The 19,791-nt window shown below is 40.8% G+C and overlaps 1 protein-coding gene across 1 annotated transcript; it reads right to left on the bottom strand.

The window, feature by feature from the left end:
* Positions 1–313: 313 nt before the first annotated feature.
* LAMP1 (lysosomal associated membrane protein 1) lies at positions 314–19,699 on the bottom strand. Its single transcript, XM_069004541.1, has 9 exons — positions 19,567–19,699; positions 10,410–10,525; positions 8,891–9,104; positions 8,625–8,786; positions 4,881–5,098; positions 3,254–3,376; positions 2,276–2,345; positions 1,935–2,105; positions 314–1,321 (listed from the first exon to the last, which is right to left on the bottom strand). Exons 1-9 carry the CDS (start codon positions 19,601–19,603, stop codon positions 1,182–1,184), a joined length of 1,251 nt encoding a protein of 416 aa, XP_068860642.1. The 5' UTR covers positions 19,604–19,699; the 3' UTR covers positions 314–1,181.
* Positions 19,700–19,791: the final 92 nt, after the last annotated feature.

Genomic DNA, 19,791 nt, shown 5'->3' with positions numbered 1-19,791 from the left:
CATGTCTCAGCAAGTGGCAGTTTAATAGAAGAGGTACCTTCTCCAGGTCTCAGGTTACCAACACGTAGTCTTCCTTGTTTCCAAACACAAAGTGCAAAACAGGAGTGCAATTCCAACACACACACACACACACACACACACACACACACATTAAGGTTTGTCTTTGTGCCACAAAGAAAAAACTTAAGCACTTGTTTAACATAACTCCACACTAAGGATTATTTGAAGCTTCCCAAGTATAGCCAAATCATTACTTCAGCACTTGATAAATGGTCAACAAATAGTTTTAAGAGTGATCAGCAATACTAAGAAATACAGAAAAAAAAGTGTCTTTATTAGCATTGTTACAGGCAATGCATACATAAGAACTGATCCTTGAAGTGTACAACCCCCCAGCCAAGTTTAAAGCAATAGAATCAGCAGATTGAGATCTATATTGTACACATGTGCAGTAACAGGATCTCTCTGAACCTTCCAACAGAATAGACTGAAATCACTTTACAAAAAAACGTAAATAAAAATAACACCCATTTAAAAAAGTACCAGCTCCTAACGAGCTGGCATAGCATCAAAAATATCAAACAGGGGAGTTGTCCAATCACAAAGAGTTCCTGTAAGATTTGAGTATTGCGTTGTTCACACCCTGCATGTGCCAGGCATTGAGTTGAAAGCTTAGTAAAAAATACACACCTAAGAGACAAGGTGAAGTTCAGATTTTAAATCTCAATTTTGTCAGTTGTTACTAAGTTTTTTTAAATGCATCATCAGTATACTTAACATCATCGCTCAATGGCAGCGGTGCAAATAATGAACCTTTTCCCTTTGTTAAGAGTTCTGAAATTGAGTCAGAGTTAGCAACATCCCTCTCTGGAATCCGTAGCTGACATGATCTTATGCCAATTCCAAAAACGCACCCTTAAAAACTTTCAGCTTGTTTCTAAGTGGGTAAATATTAAAACTAGTTAGCAAAATTAAACACCAGAATCTTCAGAAGTTATTTTTGTGCATAGTTAAATGCTGCAAGATGATTTCACATTTAATAAAGCAGACTTGAAAGAAGCAATTTGCAAGAAAAGATGTTACCTTACAATATCAACTGGTTCAAGGGAAATGTGGGGCAATTTTTTTCCCCCAGCCTCTTGCAATTGCTTTTCATCTACACTGGATTTTAGTGCAAGTAATTAAATTGTTTGATATCCAGCATGGCTCCTCTTTCTGCCAATCAGGTAAGCAATCAAGACAATTAGAACAAGACCAGCAAGGGCTGCACCAACTATTATAGGGATCAGCATGTTATTTTCATCCAGTTGACATTCTTCCACTGAAGAGAGAGAAAAACATCCATGTTAGGTACTAGTGCACCAACAGATGGCTACATCAAGAACTTCAGCATTCTGCTCTCAGCAAAGATAAAACTGGCTCAGCTAGCTTACCAACAAGAAAAAGGAAGCCAAGTCCACTAACTATGACCATTCAGGATGAAGTCTTTCTAGTACCAGGTGTGTACACAATAAGGAGGTTATACTAATTGTTTCCTCCTCAAGAGCTGTTAGTTACACACAAATTTAGCCATCATAAATATCCACACGACTCTTCCCACAGTCATTTTGCTTTCACCATAGTCACAAGGTACAGGTTTGCCCCTTTCACACAACTGTCTGCACACAGTTTCGAGGGAAAGGTAGCACCCTTCCTTCACTCTTCTCTGGACCATCAGGAACAAGTTCCAAGTTGTTTCAAAGCTTTTTACATACCTCTCACACTAGCCTCAACTCAGACACCTTAATCAGCCCCCACATCATCTGTAGTGGGGCATGCAGAGACAAAGCATAGCACCCACAAGCTGACATTTGACTACAGAATGTTGTATTTATATTAAAGTATACTTCACAAGTCTTGGGTTTGACAGGGGCTGCCAAATGCAAACCTCTTACCTGGCCCAAATTTGTCTCCATCAATCTTGAAAACCTGGATCTGAACATTAAATACATTGACAAGGGCTTGGTCCGTGACCTGCAGATTCTCCTTGGAACTGCACTTGTAGGAGTTCCCAACTGAAGCTCTCAGCTCACTTATGCTGTTGTTTGATGCTTCAAATTTTGGATCTGTGTAAGAGAAAGTCTTATTATATAAACCTGAAGAGCAGGAGCTGTAACCTCATAGAGCTGAAATTTGATACATTCATCCCCAACATTTCTCATACATTATTTAATGCAGGCTACCCTTAATATCTATAGAAGTAATCTCAGAGAATAGATTTCTTAGAAGTCCTTACTTTTTGCTTCAGAAGGCAGAGTCGTGCTTACACTCACACCTTGCAGGAAGAATTTTTCAGCACTTGCATTCTTCAAAAAAAACAACCAAAAACCAACAAATCAGTAGTTGTCATTTAAGCTGATGATGTACAACACAAGCTGTTCCGGTTCCATTCTGCATGCATTTTGACAAAGGTTTTCAAAGCATAGACCGCAAATGAGATTAGCATCCCGAGGAGATGTTTAGTTGGACTTTAGGAGAGAAAGGTACACAAAGTATGCACCTTAAGGAAGATTATTTTGTGGGAGGCCACAGAGGCAGAGAAGGGGGGCCTTGTCACCCCCAAACTGTTGACTTGACTTCCACACTGCAGGCATAGTCCCACCCATTCCTTAAGCAGCCTACTTGCAGTGATCTTGGTACACCTCCAGAGCTGCAGAGAGTCATTTAACAGCAACAGCTCAAGGTGATCAGCATTAAAAGGAGCATGAAGTTCTGACAAACACAGTGGATTCAGTCCTCAAAGGTACGCAGCTCCAATACAACACCTGGGGCAGGGCTGTGGGAAACTGGATTCCCAACCATCACAGGAGACCAGAAAACAAGCACACTTGGCCTTTGGGCTGTACACAGAATATTAATGAGGACTTAAATCTAGTTCCAGGCTTAAAATTAGATGAGATGCCCACTTGTCACAGGCTCTTCCCAGTTTCGACAAGAAGCATTAATGAGTAAGCAACACAATCTTCAAGGAAGTTCCCATTCCAAACAAAATACTTTTCTGTGCACACATATGTAGGTGTGCGTATATACATAAACATTCTTTTCTCACAGTGGTTACCAAGCATAAAACCCACTAAATCCTAGTATTAAAACCAAAGGAATTAGTTACTCCCCGTCCTGTAGCTGTGTCTTTTTCCCTCTTGCACTTGCCCCAGTTAGTTTTCCCACATGGAAAGTCCTGCAGGCCCTACATGCTTGGTGCAGAGACTCTTACCAATGCAAACTGGAAGATAACCCTCGTTTTCTCAAAAGTCAGATTCAACAAGGCAGATGTATTGTTGCACGTCCCAGAAGAAGTTGTATTCCGTGGTATGAGATTCAGCAAATACAAACCCATCTGTCAGAGAAGAGGATCAATTATGACACTTGAAGAGACTTAACACATCACCTGACACTCAGTTGAGGTGTAGCTGGCTTGTGCCACATGCCTGCAGTGTTCTGTTTGCCCTATGTCACAGACACCAGGGCAGATACGTGTGCACATTACAGACCCATGCAGGCTGCACCTGAATTACCAGGCTGCCAGACAACTAAGGCCACATCTAACAAAGCTTTCTGCAGCCCTGGCTGGCTGCAGCCAAGAACCCACTGCTTTCTCCACACAAACTGCTTTGGTCCTTGCAGCATAAGGAAAAATATCAAGAACCACCACACTACACAGAGGGCATTTTTTATGCTATAAAATACTGCTTTGACGTAAGGTAGAAGCAATTAAGGGAACCACCTGTCAGCACAATCATCTTGCATGTCATTTCAGTTCAAAATGCTTTAGTTGTGCCCATGGTTCATGATTTTATACGGTCTTGCATCTGCAGAAGGCTGTGGGTTAAATGCACTTGCCAAACAATTAAACAGAAACCTTTCACAGTTGCTCTTAGCTGATCCTCATGTGACTTTGGAAAACCTACTTGCCACTTCCTCACCTGTCATTACACTAGAAATCAGCTGTTCCGCCAGCATCAGAACACCAGCATCATGGAATTTCACACAATTAAGGTGGCTAAAATACAGCTATCATCATAACAAGACACTACAGCCACAGATCAGCTATAAGTGCGCATGATTTTACCTCTCAGTCATCATCAACATCATAAATAAATGCAGTAGTTTCTTTTGCAACACTATTGCTTCCTATTGGGGATCTTCAACAGTCCCTTTGGGACTTTGGGTTTGTCCATAGGGCTGGCAAGGTGGGCTCTGCCCAATAGTGGAGGGAAAGAACCTGTGCTAGGGCTGGATCTTACATAAACCATGGTTTATTCTTTTTTTTTTTACTATTAAAATCAGCTGTTAAGTAGCTTTTAAGCATCAAAGTCAAACCCAAACATCTTCAGTGCTGGCTGGAAGGTAATTAAGTCACAAGCTTGTTTCAGAGTACAGTTTTACAGTAGTAAACTGTAAACTACAGTTTTACAGGAGTAATTTTCCCTTCTACTAGTCATTCACTATTTCTATGCCTCAGGCCAAATTTCTGTATTTTATTGAACAGTTTAAAAATCTTGTTTCAGTTGCAACTTTGGTAACAGGATTCCCCATCTCATATCTTGATAATTGTTACTACTTCTCTTAAATGACCATATACACTTCCTGGATTCAACAGTTTAATAAAACAGTTTAATACTGCTTTTAGTGAGTGGAAAAATCCTTAAGAAGCACTTTCAGTAGAAGTGTTTGAAATGTCACTAGTCTAGACCAAGTTAAGCAATTCAAATAGAAGATAATGATGGATGAACATAAATACCTGGGCTTTTTAAAGAAAAAGGTTAGTTTATAATAATTTACCAAGTCTTCCCCCAAAGAAGAAATTTGAAGGCTTTGAAGAAACAAAAATCAAAATGTACCTTTTCATCTTTTTTTGGATAGGTGATATTAAGCTGTAAGCCCATGTAAGCAAGTACACAGGTTCCATTTGGACCAGTCACATTGTATTTACCAACTGCAGGATTTGGGGGTGATGAGGTTGGTGCTGGGCCAGTTGTTGGAACCTGGCTAGTAGTCTGCTTAGGAGTTGTAGGCACCATAGTAGTAGTAGAGACCATATCTTCAGCACATTCCGTCGCTGCAGAGAAAGGAAAACAGTCATTACCAAACAAAATGAAGCTGTGGGATGATCTACCTTTTCAATCCTCAAGGGAAAGGAAGACAAAATTTCAAGTAGCTTTTTTCCTAATAAAAGATAATAAAAGCTCAGAAACACAATGCTAAAGTATTACCTAAATTCTTTTTGCAAAGTTTGGCACCCTTTTAAAGCCTGGCATGTGAAAACGACAACTCTGCTGGTAATTTACTGAAGTTCATGGTGACCACATCCACTTTCATTCACATCTGTCATTCTGCTTTGCTCTTGGGTCAGGATAAATCTGACAGAGCCAGCGCTCCTGCTGTCTGTTCATGGCCAGGCTGGGATCCCTATCACTCAAGGAAAAGCAGAGGAACAGTTCTCCTGTCTACTGTTAAAAGTAGGATGTGTGATCCCAGGAGATGTGTTCTCCTTCCCCTCAATCTCATTATTCTGGCAATACCCACATAGCCTTAAAATATTGCTGCGGCTCTTCTCTCCTTAACAAGGGGATTCTAAAACACTGCTTCTGATGGCAAGTTTTCTGCTGGATCCTCTCACATCCATCCTCCCTTCAGTCCTGCACAAGGAGCCACCCTCCATGGGGTCAACAAGGCTGTGAAGGTGTGGAAGTTCACCTTCTCTTTTCATCCAGTCCAGCAGCAACTTCCAAGGGAACAGTGACTCTGATTTATTTGCCAGAGCAGTTGGAAACATGTGGCAGCAAGATCTTAACTTGATCTGGGAGCCAAGAAGGTTCCTACATTGAACATCTAAGCCAAAACCAAAGGTCGTAACAAAGACATTACTAAAGTAGAGGCTTCCATGTTCCAAGCCAAGGTCATCTCCTCATGCCAGGGATAACAACTTGCAACTTTTTAAGGACAACAACAACTGCAGCAACAATCAACTCTGACTCAAAGGGCCTACTTCTAAAATTTAATGCATACATATCTTGCAGATATCAGACACCTAATAAATAGCCTTAAACAGCAGCTTGACTTTCAATTACAGCTCAGAAAGAGGAACTCTAATCACACCATCTGAAGTCACACACACTCCAACATAGCTTGCTTTCCTATTTCTACTCCAGTGCTGGAAAGTCAAAGAGCAGAAGGAAAGCGGATGAACGAGGAATGATCCTGTATTTTGTAGATGGATATTGGTCTGATCTCAAAATGCAATCATTTCCTAACAAACCAAAAAGCAACCTTCTGGATACTTCAGTGGAGAATTACCTCTATCTGCAAGACCTCAACACACAGAGGTTCTTATTTAAGTTGGCAGAGATAGAAACAACCAAATCACATCAAGTGGAAGTTTAGCCTAGATGGAGTTTTGATACATTATTTTTACTGAACTGGTTTAGAGCAGTTTCTAGTATCTCTTCAGGACAGATCAGAAGATGAAACAGATTCTTTCATCTTTTCTCAACAGTCACAGGAACGCAGCTGGCAAAACTACCAACAGAGAGAAAATCAAAGCCTCCCTCTCAGAGCTCCAGATAAGCACTACCATCCCCTCAGTCACTAACTTCTAGTACACTGACAGAAGTCACCATTTCTAGTTATGGAGATGCACTGAATAGTGACTCTTCTTCCCTTCAGTGAGCCTTGTACAGATCACCAGCAGAAATATCCTTTCATTAAAGATTTGCAGAGAAAGAAAATATTAAGGGAAAATTGCAGATCTAAAGATTATCAATAACTAGCTGCCTAAGGGACAGGGGAAGGCTCAAGCCTATGAGAATGAAGGGAAGGAACAGATCTGGAGGGCACAATATTATTTTCAGGTCAAGAAGACTAAGAAAAAGTACTAAAAAAAAAGGATTGAAAAAAAAACCAAGAAAGAGCTAACTCATTGTGCACTAGGAATGGAAAAGTCAAATCCAACACTATTATAAAAACTTAGGGAAGATGATAATTTAAAGAAAAAACTGCACATAGCAGTATGAATAACAGGAATGTGGAAGTAACAAAACCACAAAATAACATCCCCCTCCATCCCTGAACTCAGACTAGTGTCTGATCACAATCACAGAAGTTCACATCTTTTCTCTAAGAATCAGTAGTTTCATCAAATCAGTGATATTACAGGATGGAAAAAAGCAATTTAGAGAATATGACTGAGACAAAGCGTTTATGTTTATCTAAAAAAGAGAAGGAAGCATAGGAATAGAAAATAAAGCAAACGCTGACAAATTTGCATTCCACAAGAAACATTCTCCAGAAATAATGCAATACTGACTTTTTTTAACCAGAGGACTATACAGGAGCAGATCTTAAGGTCTTAAGGAAAAGTATTACATAGGGAGATTTTATTGAAGTTTTGTAGAAGTTAAAAATCAGCTTTTCCCAGGATCATGTCTTATGTTTGAGCCTGCTGATAAATGATCACTTATCATACTTACCTGGTAAAACAACCAGATCAAAGTTTCATAATTTAAAAAAAAAGAGAGTTCTGAAGATTGCAGTAATAGAAATCAGGGTTTGGTGTGGTTTTTTTTAAGCATTAATGTAGGTCCACATCTTTACTGCAAACTAGTTCACTGAATGGAAAAGTTTGATCAAGGGAATGATACGCACAAATCTGAGCCAGTCATGTGAAGCAGCCATAAAAGAAGTCAATGCCTCTATTATCATGCATCAGGCAAGGTATTTTTCACAGAAACAGGACAAGGTAGAGATACTCCAGTAGAAGGCACTTGTTCATTGTATCCATTCCATGCTAGCATGGGCTACCCTAGTTTCTAATATTTGTTTCAACTTAGCAGGTGCATAAATGGGATTAACAGCTAAAGAAAAGTTCTACATTTCCCAGGGAAGATGAAGACTCTAAAAGTAAGGCAAAGACTTATCATTCCTTAAGAAAGTATGGGTGATCAGCTTATACAGCTCTCTTGTGTTTGAGGAGTGCTGCCACAAAAGCAAAGGACATGAACACATCATGAAGTAATTGGCCTTTAATAATTTGAAGTAAAATTCCACACTGTTTTTCACTACAAGCAATCAGGATAAAAGTATCACTTTGTGATCGTGCCTGAAAGAGAAAAACCTGACTGTTACAGCTGACATAAAATCTCCTGTAGGAAGATGTACATTTCTGCTCCCTAAAGATCAGTTCTCTACTGTCTGCCATTATTTCACTAATTTTCTCCAGAGCACACAGTAACTAGATCAAATTACTTTGGTAGAGGCCATAATGCTTGGAAGTTACCAGATACTTCTTAAACTAGGATTTTGGCCATGTGACCACTCAACCTACTGCAGCATGTGTTTAACACCCACACTCATGAACAGCCCAGTACAATACCCATGGGAACCCAGGGCACTATCTCCTAATCACGGATTCCAACATCCTACAGAGAAAACCTGATGCAAGTCCATTCATTTCAAAAGATGCTGTTATCAGAGCTTCTGATCCGGTTTGTACCCGCTTTAATATGATTAGTCAGGACTTAAAAAGAAATAACCTGTTATTGGAAATATTATCTCATCAAGTACATTTTCTGTTACAAGATACTTACTGTTCACACTGAAAGTGCCATTTGTGAGATAGGCTTCCAAAGTGACATTGCTGAAAGTAACATTCACAGCCTTCATATTGATGTGCTTGGAGTTGGTGCATCTATATTTTGTGCCCCTATGTGCCTGAATAATATTTTTATGTGATACAGTCTTCACAACTCCTGTAAAAAGATACATTACATTAGTATGTACCAGTATTTAAAGAAATGACTCAGTATTACATCTGGAAGGGTTACACAACAACAACAGTAAGTTTTTATTTTACCTGCAGTTGAATTTGGGAATAAAGTTGCATCTGACAGATTGTAGTGGAAAACTAACTCTTCAACGTGGTACTTGTCTGCAGATTCTGAGAAATTCAGGCTTAATGAATGTCCTGCTCCAAAATCCAGTATCAGAACTGGATGAGATGCGTTATCTTTACCACATGAGCTCTGTGAGTCTACTGAAGCATTTTGCGGAAGAAAAAAGTGTACAAACTGCGGGGTAGAAAAGAAAACACATGTAAGCTTTTCCTAAGAGCTTTTTAAATATCCTATGAAACTGTTACAAACATATAGCAGAGATTAATATGTACTATAAGATGTCTACTTATATACCAGTATATAGCAAGCAGCATGTTACTGGCATTCAAATTTAAGAATCTTGCTCTCTGAAAGTGGAGTACAAAACAGTACATACTCACAGCACCTCTTCGACTTTTTTTCCTCCTAAACTAGCAATATGAATTTGCAGGTACTTCTGCACTACAAGAATCAAATCTGGCAAACTCTGGACATGTGAAAATGGGAGAATTTAAGCTTTGCTTCTTGTAGTACAACTGAGCAAGAACAAAAGTGAATGGTACATCCTTACATAGCTTGACTGTAATACTTGGAATTTATTACACATTGTGAAAAAATGCGGTATCTGAAGACCAATACAACATTTACTTGGAAGTTTTGAGCTTACTGTTTACAAGAAGAAACAGACAAAAGCATGTTATGAAAGATGTCAGTTCTGAGTGCCAGCATCACCATTGAAAACGTGGATTATACAATATAAGGCTCAGCTCAAATCACACATAGCAAGTGAACCACTGGCAAAGTAGTAGGATTTTTCTAACCTTGTATTACACTGATGGCTAGGAAAAAAAAATCTACTTCAACAACACAAAACTGCAATAAGATTATAAATAAACCACAATTCCTATTCAGTAGTGAAGATACAAAAAAATCACAAAACCAACTTGTTAAACCAAATTCTTAATTTTCCATTAACAAGCTTTTGCTGTTAATATGGAACAGTCTGTAAGCACTGCACTAGTCTGTAGATACACTGAAATCTAGAGATTTGCTAAGTAGGAAGGTCACAGACTTCTGGAGTTTAAAAAGTTTAAAAGTTACGTGCCAACAGCCATTTCAGTTCAGATTTAGTCCATGTGAGTGTGACCAAGTTTCCAAAACAGAATTCATAGTATTTTTGCCTTTACGGTTCCAGTGAAAACCATTTTAGTCATCAACAGGACTGGTGTGGAATTTCAGGCACAAAAGTAATTTCAAATGTTTTGTTTGTGATTGTTTCAGGCAGCCTTAACCTTGCCGTATAATTAGAAGAAGCATCCGTAATAAAGAAAAGCTGATGCGACATGATTGGGAGGGTAAAAATCTTTGTTGAAGCAGTTTATCATGCATAAAAATACTCACTGAAAGTTTAAATACTGGACATGTGCAGAAATACCATACATTTTATAAATACTAAAAATGCTAATAAGTGACAAGCAGTAAGATACTCACTGCCCTTACCTGTTTTTGCCCATTGTTTTTGTATTCCACTGAGAAGGCTACTGTCAAATCAGCAATTATGCAGACCTTACCACTTGAATCTTTCACTTCAAATGAAGAGGAAGCCTGTAAAAAGCCTGATAAAAGTAAAAAGCGGTTAACTTGGTGTCACATAAATTTGCATTTTTGATCCCAAAGAGACAAATATGTACAACTGTATATTTTGGGAGTACAACCTAAGCAACTGAGTTTGGAAACTTGGGCATTAACAGTCTCTAGCTTCAACATCACTAAACAGAAGACAAATTTAACACCTCATCTATAAAAATGCAAAGTCACCCAAAACAAAACTGTTGACTTGCTGGGTCCTAAGAGATAAGAAAAATATGCAACAAACACTAGTCATAGTGTTCAAGGCAGCTTCAGCGTTCACCCTATACAGCAACAATTTTACCATCTTCAGCCAGACCTGACTTAGCTTATTTGATCCTGCATGCCCTACAACACTCCGCCTTCCCCCCACAGCACACCATGCAGCCGTCACTCCTGCTGTACCAGGACACTCAGCTGTACATGCACTGAATGCAGCATTTAGAAAGCTTGGATTGACTGCAGATGTTTTGAAGGCACTGCCAAAAATAGCATGATGGAGCATGCTACCCTTGCCAGGAGAACTTCTCTTTACTGTCACCATGCTCTCCACACTTGAGAGGAGGAGGAGGCTAAGATCTTGACACAGACTGAGGTTATGTTTTCCTGACTGGTTTAAGCTAAATTCAGACTGAGCTGCTGAGAAAAGCAGAGAAAAACTTTTCCGCCCCTTGTTCTGCTCTAGCCTCAACGCTCAGAGTATGCGGAGTACAACTGCCCAAAGTATCGACTTAACAGGGCAAGAACACACAGCAAGGGGAGCACACAATCATCCCTTCTGATGGCACCATGGCCTGGGACCAGGGTCACCAGGGTCCACTGCCAACAAAGCTTCACACAGGAGACACATTGTGGCAGGCTGCAAACAGCTGGAAAGCTGGTTATCTCCTACTTCATTTGTGGCACGGGATACCTGACCGTGCTCCTGCACCTGACCGTGCTCCTGCACCTGACCAGTTCTTTATTTTAGAGCCTTTTATTTTTCAGATTCCCAGTTTGTCATCACCACCACCACCCCCAAGCAAACCTCACAGCAATAAGCCTGCACTATTTCCATGCTAGCACTTTATCAGTTTGCATTTGCAACAACTTCGGTCTTGCAGAAAACCTGACAAACAGCTGCAAGACATAAACCATTATCACAAGCAAATAAGACTTAACAAGTCACACATGCTAATCCATTCAACTGTTGATAATAGCAAAGAGATCCAGATGAGGGATTATCCATTAGCTAGCTTCCCTCCTCAAGAAGTTTTTAAGAAACAAATCCTAATTTTAAAACTTTCCATGTAAAACTATGGTGTGTACAATTGTATTAAGACAATTATTAGGAAAATTTGGACTTTTGTCAGCTGGACTTCAGTAGAAAGCACATCAGTCACAGGAACACATTGGAAACTATTTCTCTGGCACCCAGCAAGCATTGTCCCTTGTTGCCTTCCCCTTAGCAACATCACATCCTCCCCCCTCACCAAAGAGGGCAGAGCTTAAAGTGGAATTCATTCAACTTTACCCAGTTTTTGAAGAGTCTAGACTTGAGATCAGAGATAGACAGGAGAAAGAAAATGCTTAAAAACAGATAGTGTAGAAAACCTATTTCAAACCAAAACTGTCCTACCTTTGCCTTTATGTCCAGCAATTCAGAAACAGGTTCTTCCACATGGAAGTTTCAATTTGCAAAGTTTCCTTCGATTTGCATTTACATCTGGAACTTGTTTACATTTTATGCAAGCACTAGTTTTCTCAAAAGCAAGCTTACACTTCCCTCAAGATTTCTAGCAGAGCGTAAGAAAAGTGTAGAGGCAGGGAATAAGAATCCACTGCTCCTTGAACTAACACTGACTAAAGAATGTGCTAGAATGAAAACCTTCAGTGTGCATGCAGACTCCCTTGTTTGATAGCTATTAAAAATCTTGGCAATTTTAGAGCTAAAAATAATCAAGTAACAGGTAGTAAAAGAATGAAAGAAAAATAATTTTTAAAAGAAATGCAGGGGAAAGAAAAGACTGAAAAACAATTAAGAAAAATGTTGCTGACCTAAATGAAAACGTGACAGACCTGTCCATTACAGATGATTCAGAGAACAACAGACAATGCAGAGGTACCAGAAAGCACCAAATGGAAGACAAATTCTGGTAATGAAGAGCTGATAAATCACCCTCAGCAAGTTTAAGTAATAAAGAATGAGGGGCATGAATAAACATTAAATAGTAACACCTGCATAACTACTAGATTTTTGTAAGATTAAATTCACATCATTATATGAATCCTGATTTCATTAGTGTGGAACAAATGCTATAAAACCCCAGTCCCTCTTAAGAAATATTCAGCAGCTGCTGGATTTGCAGTGTCAGTGATGAGGCAGATGCAACCAGCACGAGACCCTGAGCTGTCCTCGATGGAGTGGTGAGAACTGTTTCACTGCAAGTAAAGCAATACTTACAGGGATGGTGATCAGAGAAAACTCTGCTGCAGCATCATCTGCTCCCAAGGTCTTGAAGGAATGCAGATGAAACCAAGTGAAATGTATAGGACATAGGAGCAAAGAAAAATTAGAAAAAAACCACTGAAGAACAGATCAAGACACTGAAGGAAAGGTCCTGCCTACTCTCTGCTCCAGCCAGTTTAAGGCAGAGGAACAGCTCACTGGGTCTCGCAGGAAAGCAGCTGTTGAGTTTTGTGAAGGCAGTTCTAGTGTCAAGGAGTGATTAATGCATGAATCATCACCAGCCCATAACCACTACGAGCCTACAGTCAAAATGTCAAGACTACAGAAAAGCAAACTGATGTTGAATCAATCTATCCCGGGAATATTTCTAATGAAGTTACATAATGTATTGCTTAATTCTATCAGGACATATCTACAAGTTGAGAATATTGTTTGTACATCTCATAACAATATCATTCTTTGCTAATTAACACAAAAACTGATACAACCCTCCGATTCTTAACTTTAGGCTTTAAGTGTTCCTCTTAATAAACTGCAGAGCCCTATATGACAACTACTTGTGGCACAGCAAGTGCAGTACTTCAGATTTAAATGCAGTGGTCCAAAACTTCTTAATAGCAAAAAGTAAATTTCATTGGGTTCCTTATTCACTTGGCTGGAAACACTACATTATGGATATCTAGCAAAGGAATTACCAAAAATGTACTAACATCAAAGAAATTTCACTTGGTTCAAATGCTTCCTTTGTATTTCAACAAGTTCCAAAAAAAGGCTGCTTATATATTTATTCTAGCTGCATCTTTTCAATTGAAAATCATAAGAATCTCTCCCTTTATACCTAATTTCTGCAATTACAGTCTCATGCAAGAAAACACTTAAGGTAACTGTTAAAGCAACAACTAGAGATGTTGCTTGAATTAAAGCCAGCATCCTTCTTTATCTAACATACCTACCTCAAAAAACCTCCAAGTATATTAACACTCTGAGATAAAATAAGTAAGTCAAACAAAACAAATACTTCCCTGATTGTATAACAATTTATCTTAAAGAAATCCACCTCATAAAGTTGTTTGTTTTAAGCTGAAAGGTACAAAGCTAACAAAACAATCTAGCACATGCTTTCAGGTTTCAACCTTCTTATAACTGAAATCCTGTTAGTCAAACAAGGACTACCCTTGATTTACTGTCCCATATAATGGAAACCTACTAAGGGAGAGAGATGAATGGTTGTTGTGTGCTAGAAAACCAAGCATATTTAATGGCAATTGTGTACACCATCTGCTTGCAAAGAGGACTTCAGTTACTAGAGTTAATGATTTACTTTGCTCCAATTTTTATTAGAAACATGGAACACTAACAATAACGAAGTACAAAAGCTATTTCTGTATAATCTGGGGTTTATTACTGTAGTCATGTTTCCTGCGTAACTTCTTTAGCATTTTTCTTCCTCCCTCTTGGAATAAAGGGCAGCAAGCCATCCAAACCCACCTGGGCACATATTCCATATCATCAATACTTTAAGCCATACAGATACAGATGGGAGGGACTTATATATATATATATATATATATATATAGGGAGTTATATCAACTGCCTATGGTGCTTGGGAGGAAAAGCATGGCTGCAGCACAGCACAGCTGCTGGCTCCTGGGACGTACTCTGACGGGCTTCAGAGTATCCCACGGCCTGGTCACACTCACAGACTCTCCCCGGCTCCAGCCCACCCTGGAATTACTGTGCAGCAGCACTCCGGGGGTAAGGGATGCCAGCCCTATATAATCATTCTGTACCTAAGCTGCAGTACTGATGTGTTGCCCTGCACCTTTGCCCAGGTGTTCTGATGGCAAACACAGTGAAGACTGCTATCTGTGGGGCATTAATCCAAGCAGATAAGAAATGCAGGTTATTATCTAAAGAAGGTTTATTTTCTATTGTATATGTGAACCAAACTGCCCAGTAATTTACTCATTCTGATGGTTCAGAATGATCCTGTCATCTCAGTGCCATTTTGTGAACAGTGGTAACCTTAGTCACCACTTTAGACTCCTAAATCTATGCCAGAAAAGAGAATGGAAAAATCCCAGAAGAGTTATGCTCTCCTCTAATGATCTGTCTTCTAATGTACGCACCACTCCCAGAGGGACAGCTGGTGCAAGTCCTTTATCAGAAGACCGAGTCAAGATCACTTCCTTAGGATTCAAAATCTATACTACCTTGGGATAATACAGAAAGAAAAAGACAGGAACAACTGAAAGCAGGAAAATCCCTTGACAGACTTGATGTATGAAACACTTTGCAAGGGGTGAGATGGTCTCCATAAAATTATGAGTTATACTTACCTTTCACCAATGGACATGCAAGACTGAATGCTGGCTACCTGGAAAGCTGGCAGGAGAAGACAAGGCTGGACTCACTTGAGTGCACAGTGGTGGGGAAAGGGAGAACAGAGCTTAATTCACTGCATGAGAGTACTTTAGGGCATAAGAGAACCAGCTGCAATTGTGCAGGTGCAGCACCTGATTATATTGAGTTCCCAATCCAGCCCAGAATATGCATCCTTGCCAACCAAGAGACAAATTCATGCAATCTCAGATTATGGTTTTGATATTATTGACTTTCATTAAGACAGCAAACACTTTGTTTCTCACTTCAAGTTTGCAGATGAATCATTTCTGTTGTTATAAACAAATTTATACAAGTACAAAACCATTAAAAGGAAGGGCTATCTAGTAGCCATACACTTGCAACTGACCAGAGAATTGCACAATTGCATCAAGTTTAGTCACATGAAACTTCTTTATGGCTGCCTATCTAGAGGAAGGAAGTCTTGGGATAGCTCTACAGCAAATGATTACATGAGTGCACTGGGAGAGCTAAACTCCCCTGGCCAGACCCTTTTCAGCATTCACACAAGTCCATTTTGTACTTGCTCTGGTTAGTGCTGCTGTATCACACCACACAACTAACACACATTCTTCAAGGCAGCTGCGAGACCCAAACAATGTTTTGAAGAAAGGAGCACTGTGTGACAATTTAAAGAGAAAGCTTCCCCAGAGGAGAGGATACTGGAAATAAGGTAATAAACTAACTGCCTGAGTAAAACCACTCTCCCAGTCCCACAGAGTAGATCTTAACCCTGCCAAGGAAAGTAAAGACATACAGGTGTTCGCATATCGTATGGAATGAATTCTTGTTAAGAAAACAGATGCCATCAGAAGTTTAATACAAGAAAACCAAATGTATTAAATGTGAACCTCTGTGCTCAAGGCTGAACACTGGAGAAGAACAAGTATCCACTGCACAGAGATGAAGCACATTTAAAACTCTGTACTCTTAATGCCAGGGTGCTCCTAAGACTCTCACACCTGGAATTAACAGTAGAAAAAGTAGTACTGATAGTCAGTGGTGCTGTCAAGGGACAGAGAAGGTTAAGAAACTGTTATACTAAGACTGAAAGGGACGCCAGTCCATCCTGAAGTCAGATGCCCAAAAACCATGGAATCCTGATTTACCAAAACATAAGGTACATTTAAAAGTATGTAATATAGAATCAAGATAGCAAGGGAGTGTTGAAATAACTGTTGTAATTCCCACCACTCACATGCCCGAAAGTGTCTTCTGCCAAGCTTAAGAGAACACATACCAAGAAATCCATTTCAGCACCAAGCTTTCTCAAGGAACTTCCAAATAATCATGGCTGACTTTGAGAGCAAAGACAAACTGCTGAAGTTGCAACAAGCAAACGCAAGGTGTGCCTTTTGCTAGAAATAAGCTTTTATCTTGGAGACCTACAAAGGCTTATCAGAGATAACAACAGCAGTTAATGTTGCAATAGAGTATCAATCTTTTGAGTCAGGTTCCTCTGTACTTAGAGGCAATTCTTCACTTTGTTGTCTGCTACTGATTAGAAAACATTCTAATTGCCACAGAAAAATCTAGAAGCAGGTTACATAAAAAATTAAACTCTTCAGTCAGCATGACCAGAAACCTTGGAAACACATCTCAAAAGTGGCATGTCAGGGAACCTGCAGAGTTCTCAGCAAGTAAGAAGTTACTTCACAAGTCAGAAAAGCTGCTGAAGTCAAAGCCAAGTAACCTATCACATGATGACTGACACACTAATTCAGATCCTTAGAGACTGTGTCAACACACTTCTAGCAGCTATCAAGCAAACACTATGTCAAGGGCAGCATTTGATAAAACAATGTTTCAAAGTTGCTCAACATTAAAGTAGCTCGTTTTTGTGAAAACCAAGTTACACTGGTCTTAGTTCCAAACACCCGATAATGCCAAACCTCAGAAAAACAATTCAGCACCAAATTGCTCACTGGCTGGAATTCATTAACAAGTTTCTCTCACCTATCTTACATCGGTAGCAAGGTTTGGAATTCCTCTTTGGACTAGAGTTGTGCAATAGAAACACGGATTATGTGTCAATGCCTCTAAAATGGCATCACACTGCCTTGAAAAATGAACTTTTCCTTCCCTAAATCTCAAATACTTAATTACTTAATACACTGAATCCGTGTCTGATTCTAATCTTAAATTTTCAGGAAAGTGTTCTCTGATGTGTCTGAGTTTCAGTAATGAAAAAATCTATGGGTGCTCTAGATCTCAGAGAGCACGAGCAGCTCTGTTGGGTTTGGCACACAACCCAACTGACTCATCGTGCTCAACAACAGACAAGCACCATCTTAATCAGTATTTCAAAAAGCAGCAGCTAAGTTTAGGGGAGGTGCTTCCATGTTCCACAGCCCCCTCTCCTTACATTTACCACTATACTACCTAAATGTTTTCTTAATTCCATATGTATGTTTGATATTAATGAGGAAATTAATTGCAAAATGCTCAGTGCTGACACATGAAACATTCAGCTTAGTGCTTGCTGCTCTATCTGAACAGAAAACTGAAACAGTGTGTGAGATTTGGTGAGGTATTCCGGTGGGGAAAAAAAAAATCTACTGTCCCAAAGTCAAGGCATCACCAAACAAATTTTCACATCTGCTCCACCCATGCTAATCTTTCACTCTCCTGTGACCATTACCTTATCCTAATCAGTGTTCACTCAGATGACTAAAAGGCTGCAAATGAGCTAAAATATCTGAAGACTTCAGCTCATATATTATCATTATCTCTTATTCTTCTCCCCTCACCTTACAACCCAAACCCCACACTCTGGCAAGAAGGGGGTCTCTATTTGCACCACAAAATCTTCCCCCAAGATTGCAGTATAAAGTTATGCAGAAACACCCAGCTACTAAGGTACTCGACACTGGTACAAAGTCCCGACTACCAGTAAATAGTTACTCTCTAGTAAAATAAACTATTCTGTTGCCTCAGCTGCAGAAACCTGATACATTTGATATGCCAGAAAGTGACAAAGATAATGCACCGAATGATACTCAACTGCTAATTAAGCAGAGGAAGACTACTGCAGTGGCAGAAAGTATTAACTATGGTACCACATAAAAATCACAAAAACTGTTTTGAAAGCAAACTGTAAAGCAATTCTTCATTTAAGCCACAACTGTATCAAATGAACTATACAAGTAATTCCCACTATAACACCAGTTCAACGACACTTCAGCTGCCAACCCTAAAAAGCAAGTCAAGGAGCTCTGTAAGCCACTGTGCTCACTACACTGGCTCACAAGGGCTAGATATCTGAACTGCTCAGTGCCCTTTGCGAGTGGCATCTTCTGGGCTCAGTGAAACTGAAGTACGGTCAATGGTGATAATGGTATTTACTACCAAAGAGACGTTAGAGGAGTCGCAAAGACCGTCATATCCCAAAAATGATGGCAGATAAGCATTCTCAACTGATGCTTTATTTGGGAAATATTTTGGCCAGCTGCTGAACAAGTCTCCTTTGCTGCCAAAGCCACATCTCAGAAACCTGATAAGTTGTGTGATGTGGCTTTCAAAACAAGAAACCAAAACCAAGGTAGTTATCAGTAAACAAGCAAGACACACTTCCTTGTAAAACAGCCTTGCTGCCCTAACAAACCTTCTCATCAAGGCACTGGTATCTCTCTATTCCAGACACGTTTCATATTTTACTCAAGATACGGCAGGAAGAAAGCCATTAAGCAAGGGAGCATTACATGCCTTATAGAAAATGCTGCTTCCTAGCAATGACATCAGTATCTCCCGCGTCTCCACGCCTCGTGCTCCAGGCGTGTTTCCAGGTTCTTCCCGGAGCGAGGTCCCTACATCCAACGCAGGTGCTCAGACCAGCGTTCCCGGGCACTACGCGGTTCAGCAGCCGAGCCCGGCAGCCGCTGCCTCCCGTCCATCGTTGCCCTCGTACCTCGGCGGCCCTCAGAGGCTCCCGGGCGCCGCAGGGGCCCGGCGCGGGGAGGGGACGGGATGGCCCCCCCAAGAGCCCCGAGACCCCGCGGGTCAGTCAGCACCCGGGAACGCCGACAGCAGGCGGCAGCGGGCGGGAGGGCGGGTCTCCAGTTACAGGTGCCGCGTCCAGCGCCGCCGGCACCAGGGCCGCCTCAGGCCGCTGCGACCCCCCCCCCCCCCCTCCCGCCACGCCGCCGAGCGCACAGGCAGCCCGCGTCCGCCCCTTACCGAGCAGGGCGGCCGCCGCCAGCAGCCGCCGGGCCATGTCGGGGCGCAGGGACGGGGCTCGGCGGGAGCGGGCGCGGGGCTCGGGCGGGCGGGGGGCGGCAGCTCCGCGCTCCGGGCGCTCTGGCGACGGCCCCGACCGGTCATCTGACCGCTGACGTCACACGCCCCGCCTAGCCGTCACGTGAGCCGGCTGGGCGCTGCGGTGCCCAGGGCCACAGAGGAGGG

The sequence above is a fragment of the Aphelocoma coerulescens genome, chromosome 1 (assembly GCF_041296385.1).
Source record: "Aphelocoma coerulescens isolate FSJ_1873_10779 chromosome 1, UR_Acoe_1.0, whole genome shotgun sequence".
Classification (NCBI taxonomy): Eukaryota; Metazoa; Chordata; class Aves; order Passeriformes; family Corvidae; genus Aphelocoma; species Aphelocoma coerulescens.
The sequence above is the reverse complement of the archived record's forward strand: the minus strand, read 5'-3'. Positions and strand labels throughout refer to the sequence as shown.

Coding starts and splice junctions, on each gene's coding strand:
- LAMP1 (XM_069004541.1), bottom strand. CDS start 19,603: ATGGCCCGGCGGCTGCTGGCGGCGGCCGCCCTGCTCG. Junction 9,105..10,409: donor AAAACAATGGGCAAAAACAG/GTAAGGGCAGTG, acceptor TCTACCCCGCAG/TTTGTACACTTTTTTCTTCC. Junction 1,322..1,934: donor TGGAGACAAATTTGGGCCAG/GTAAGAGGTTTG, acceptor CTCTCTCTTCAG/TGGAAGAATGTCAACTGGAT.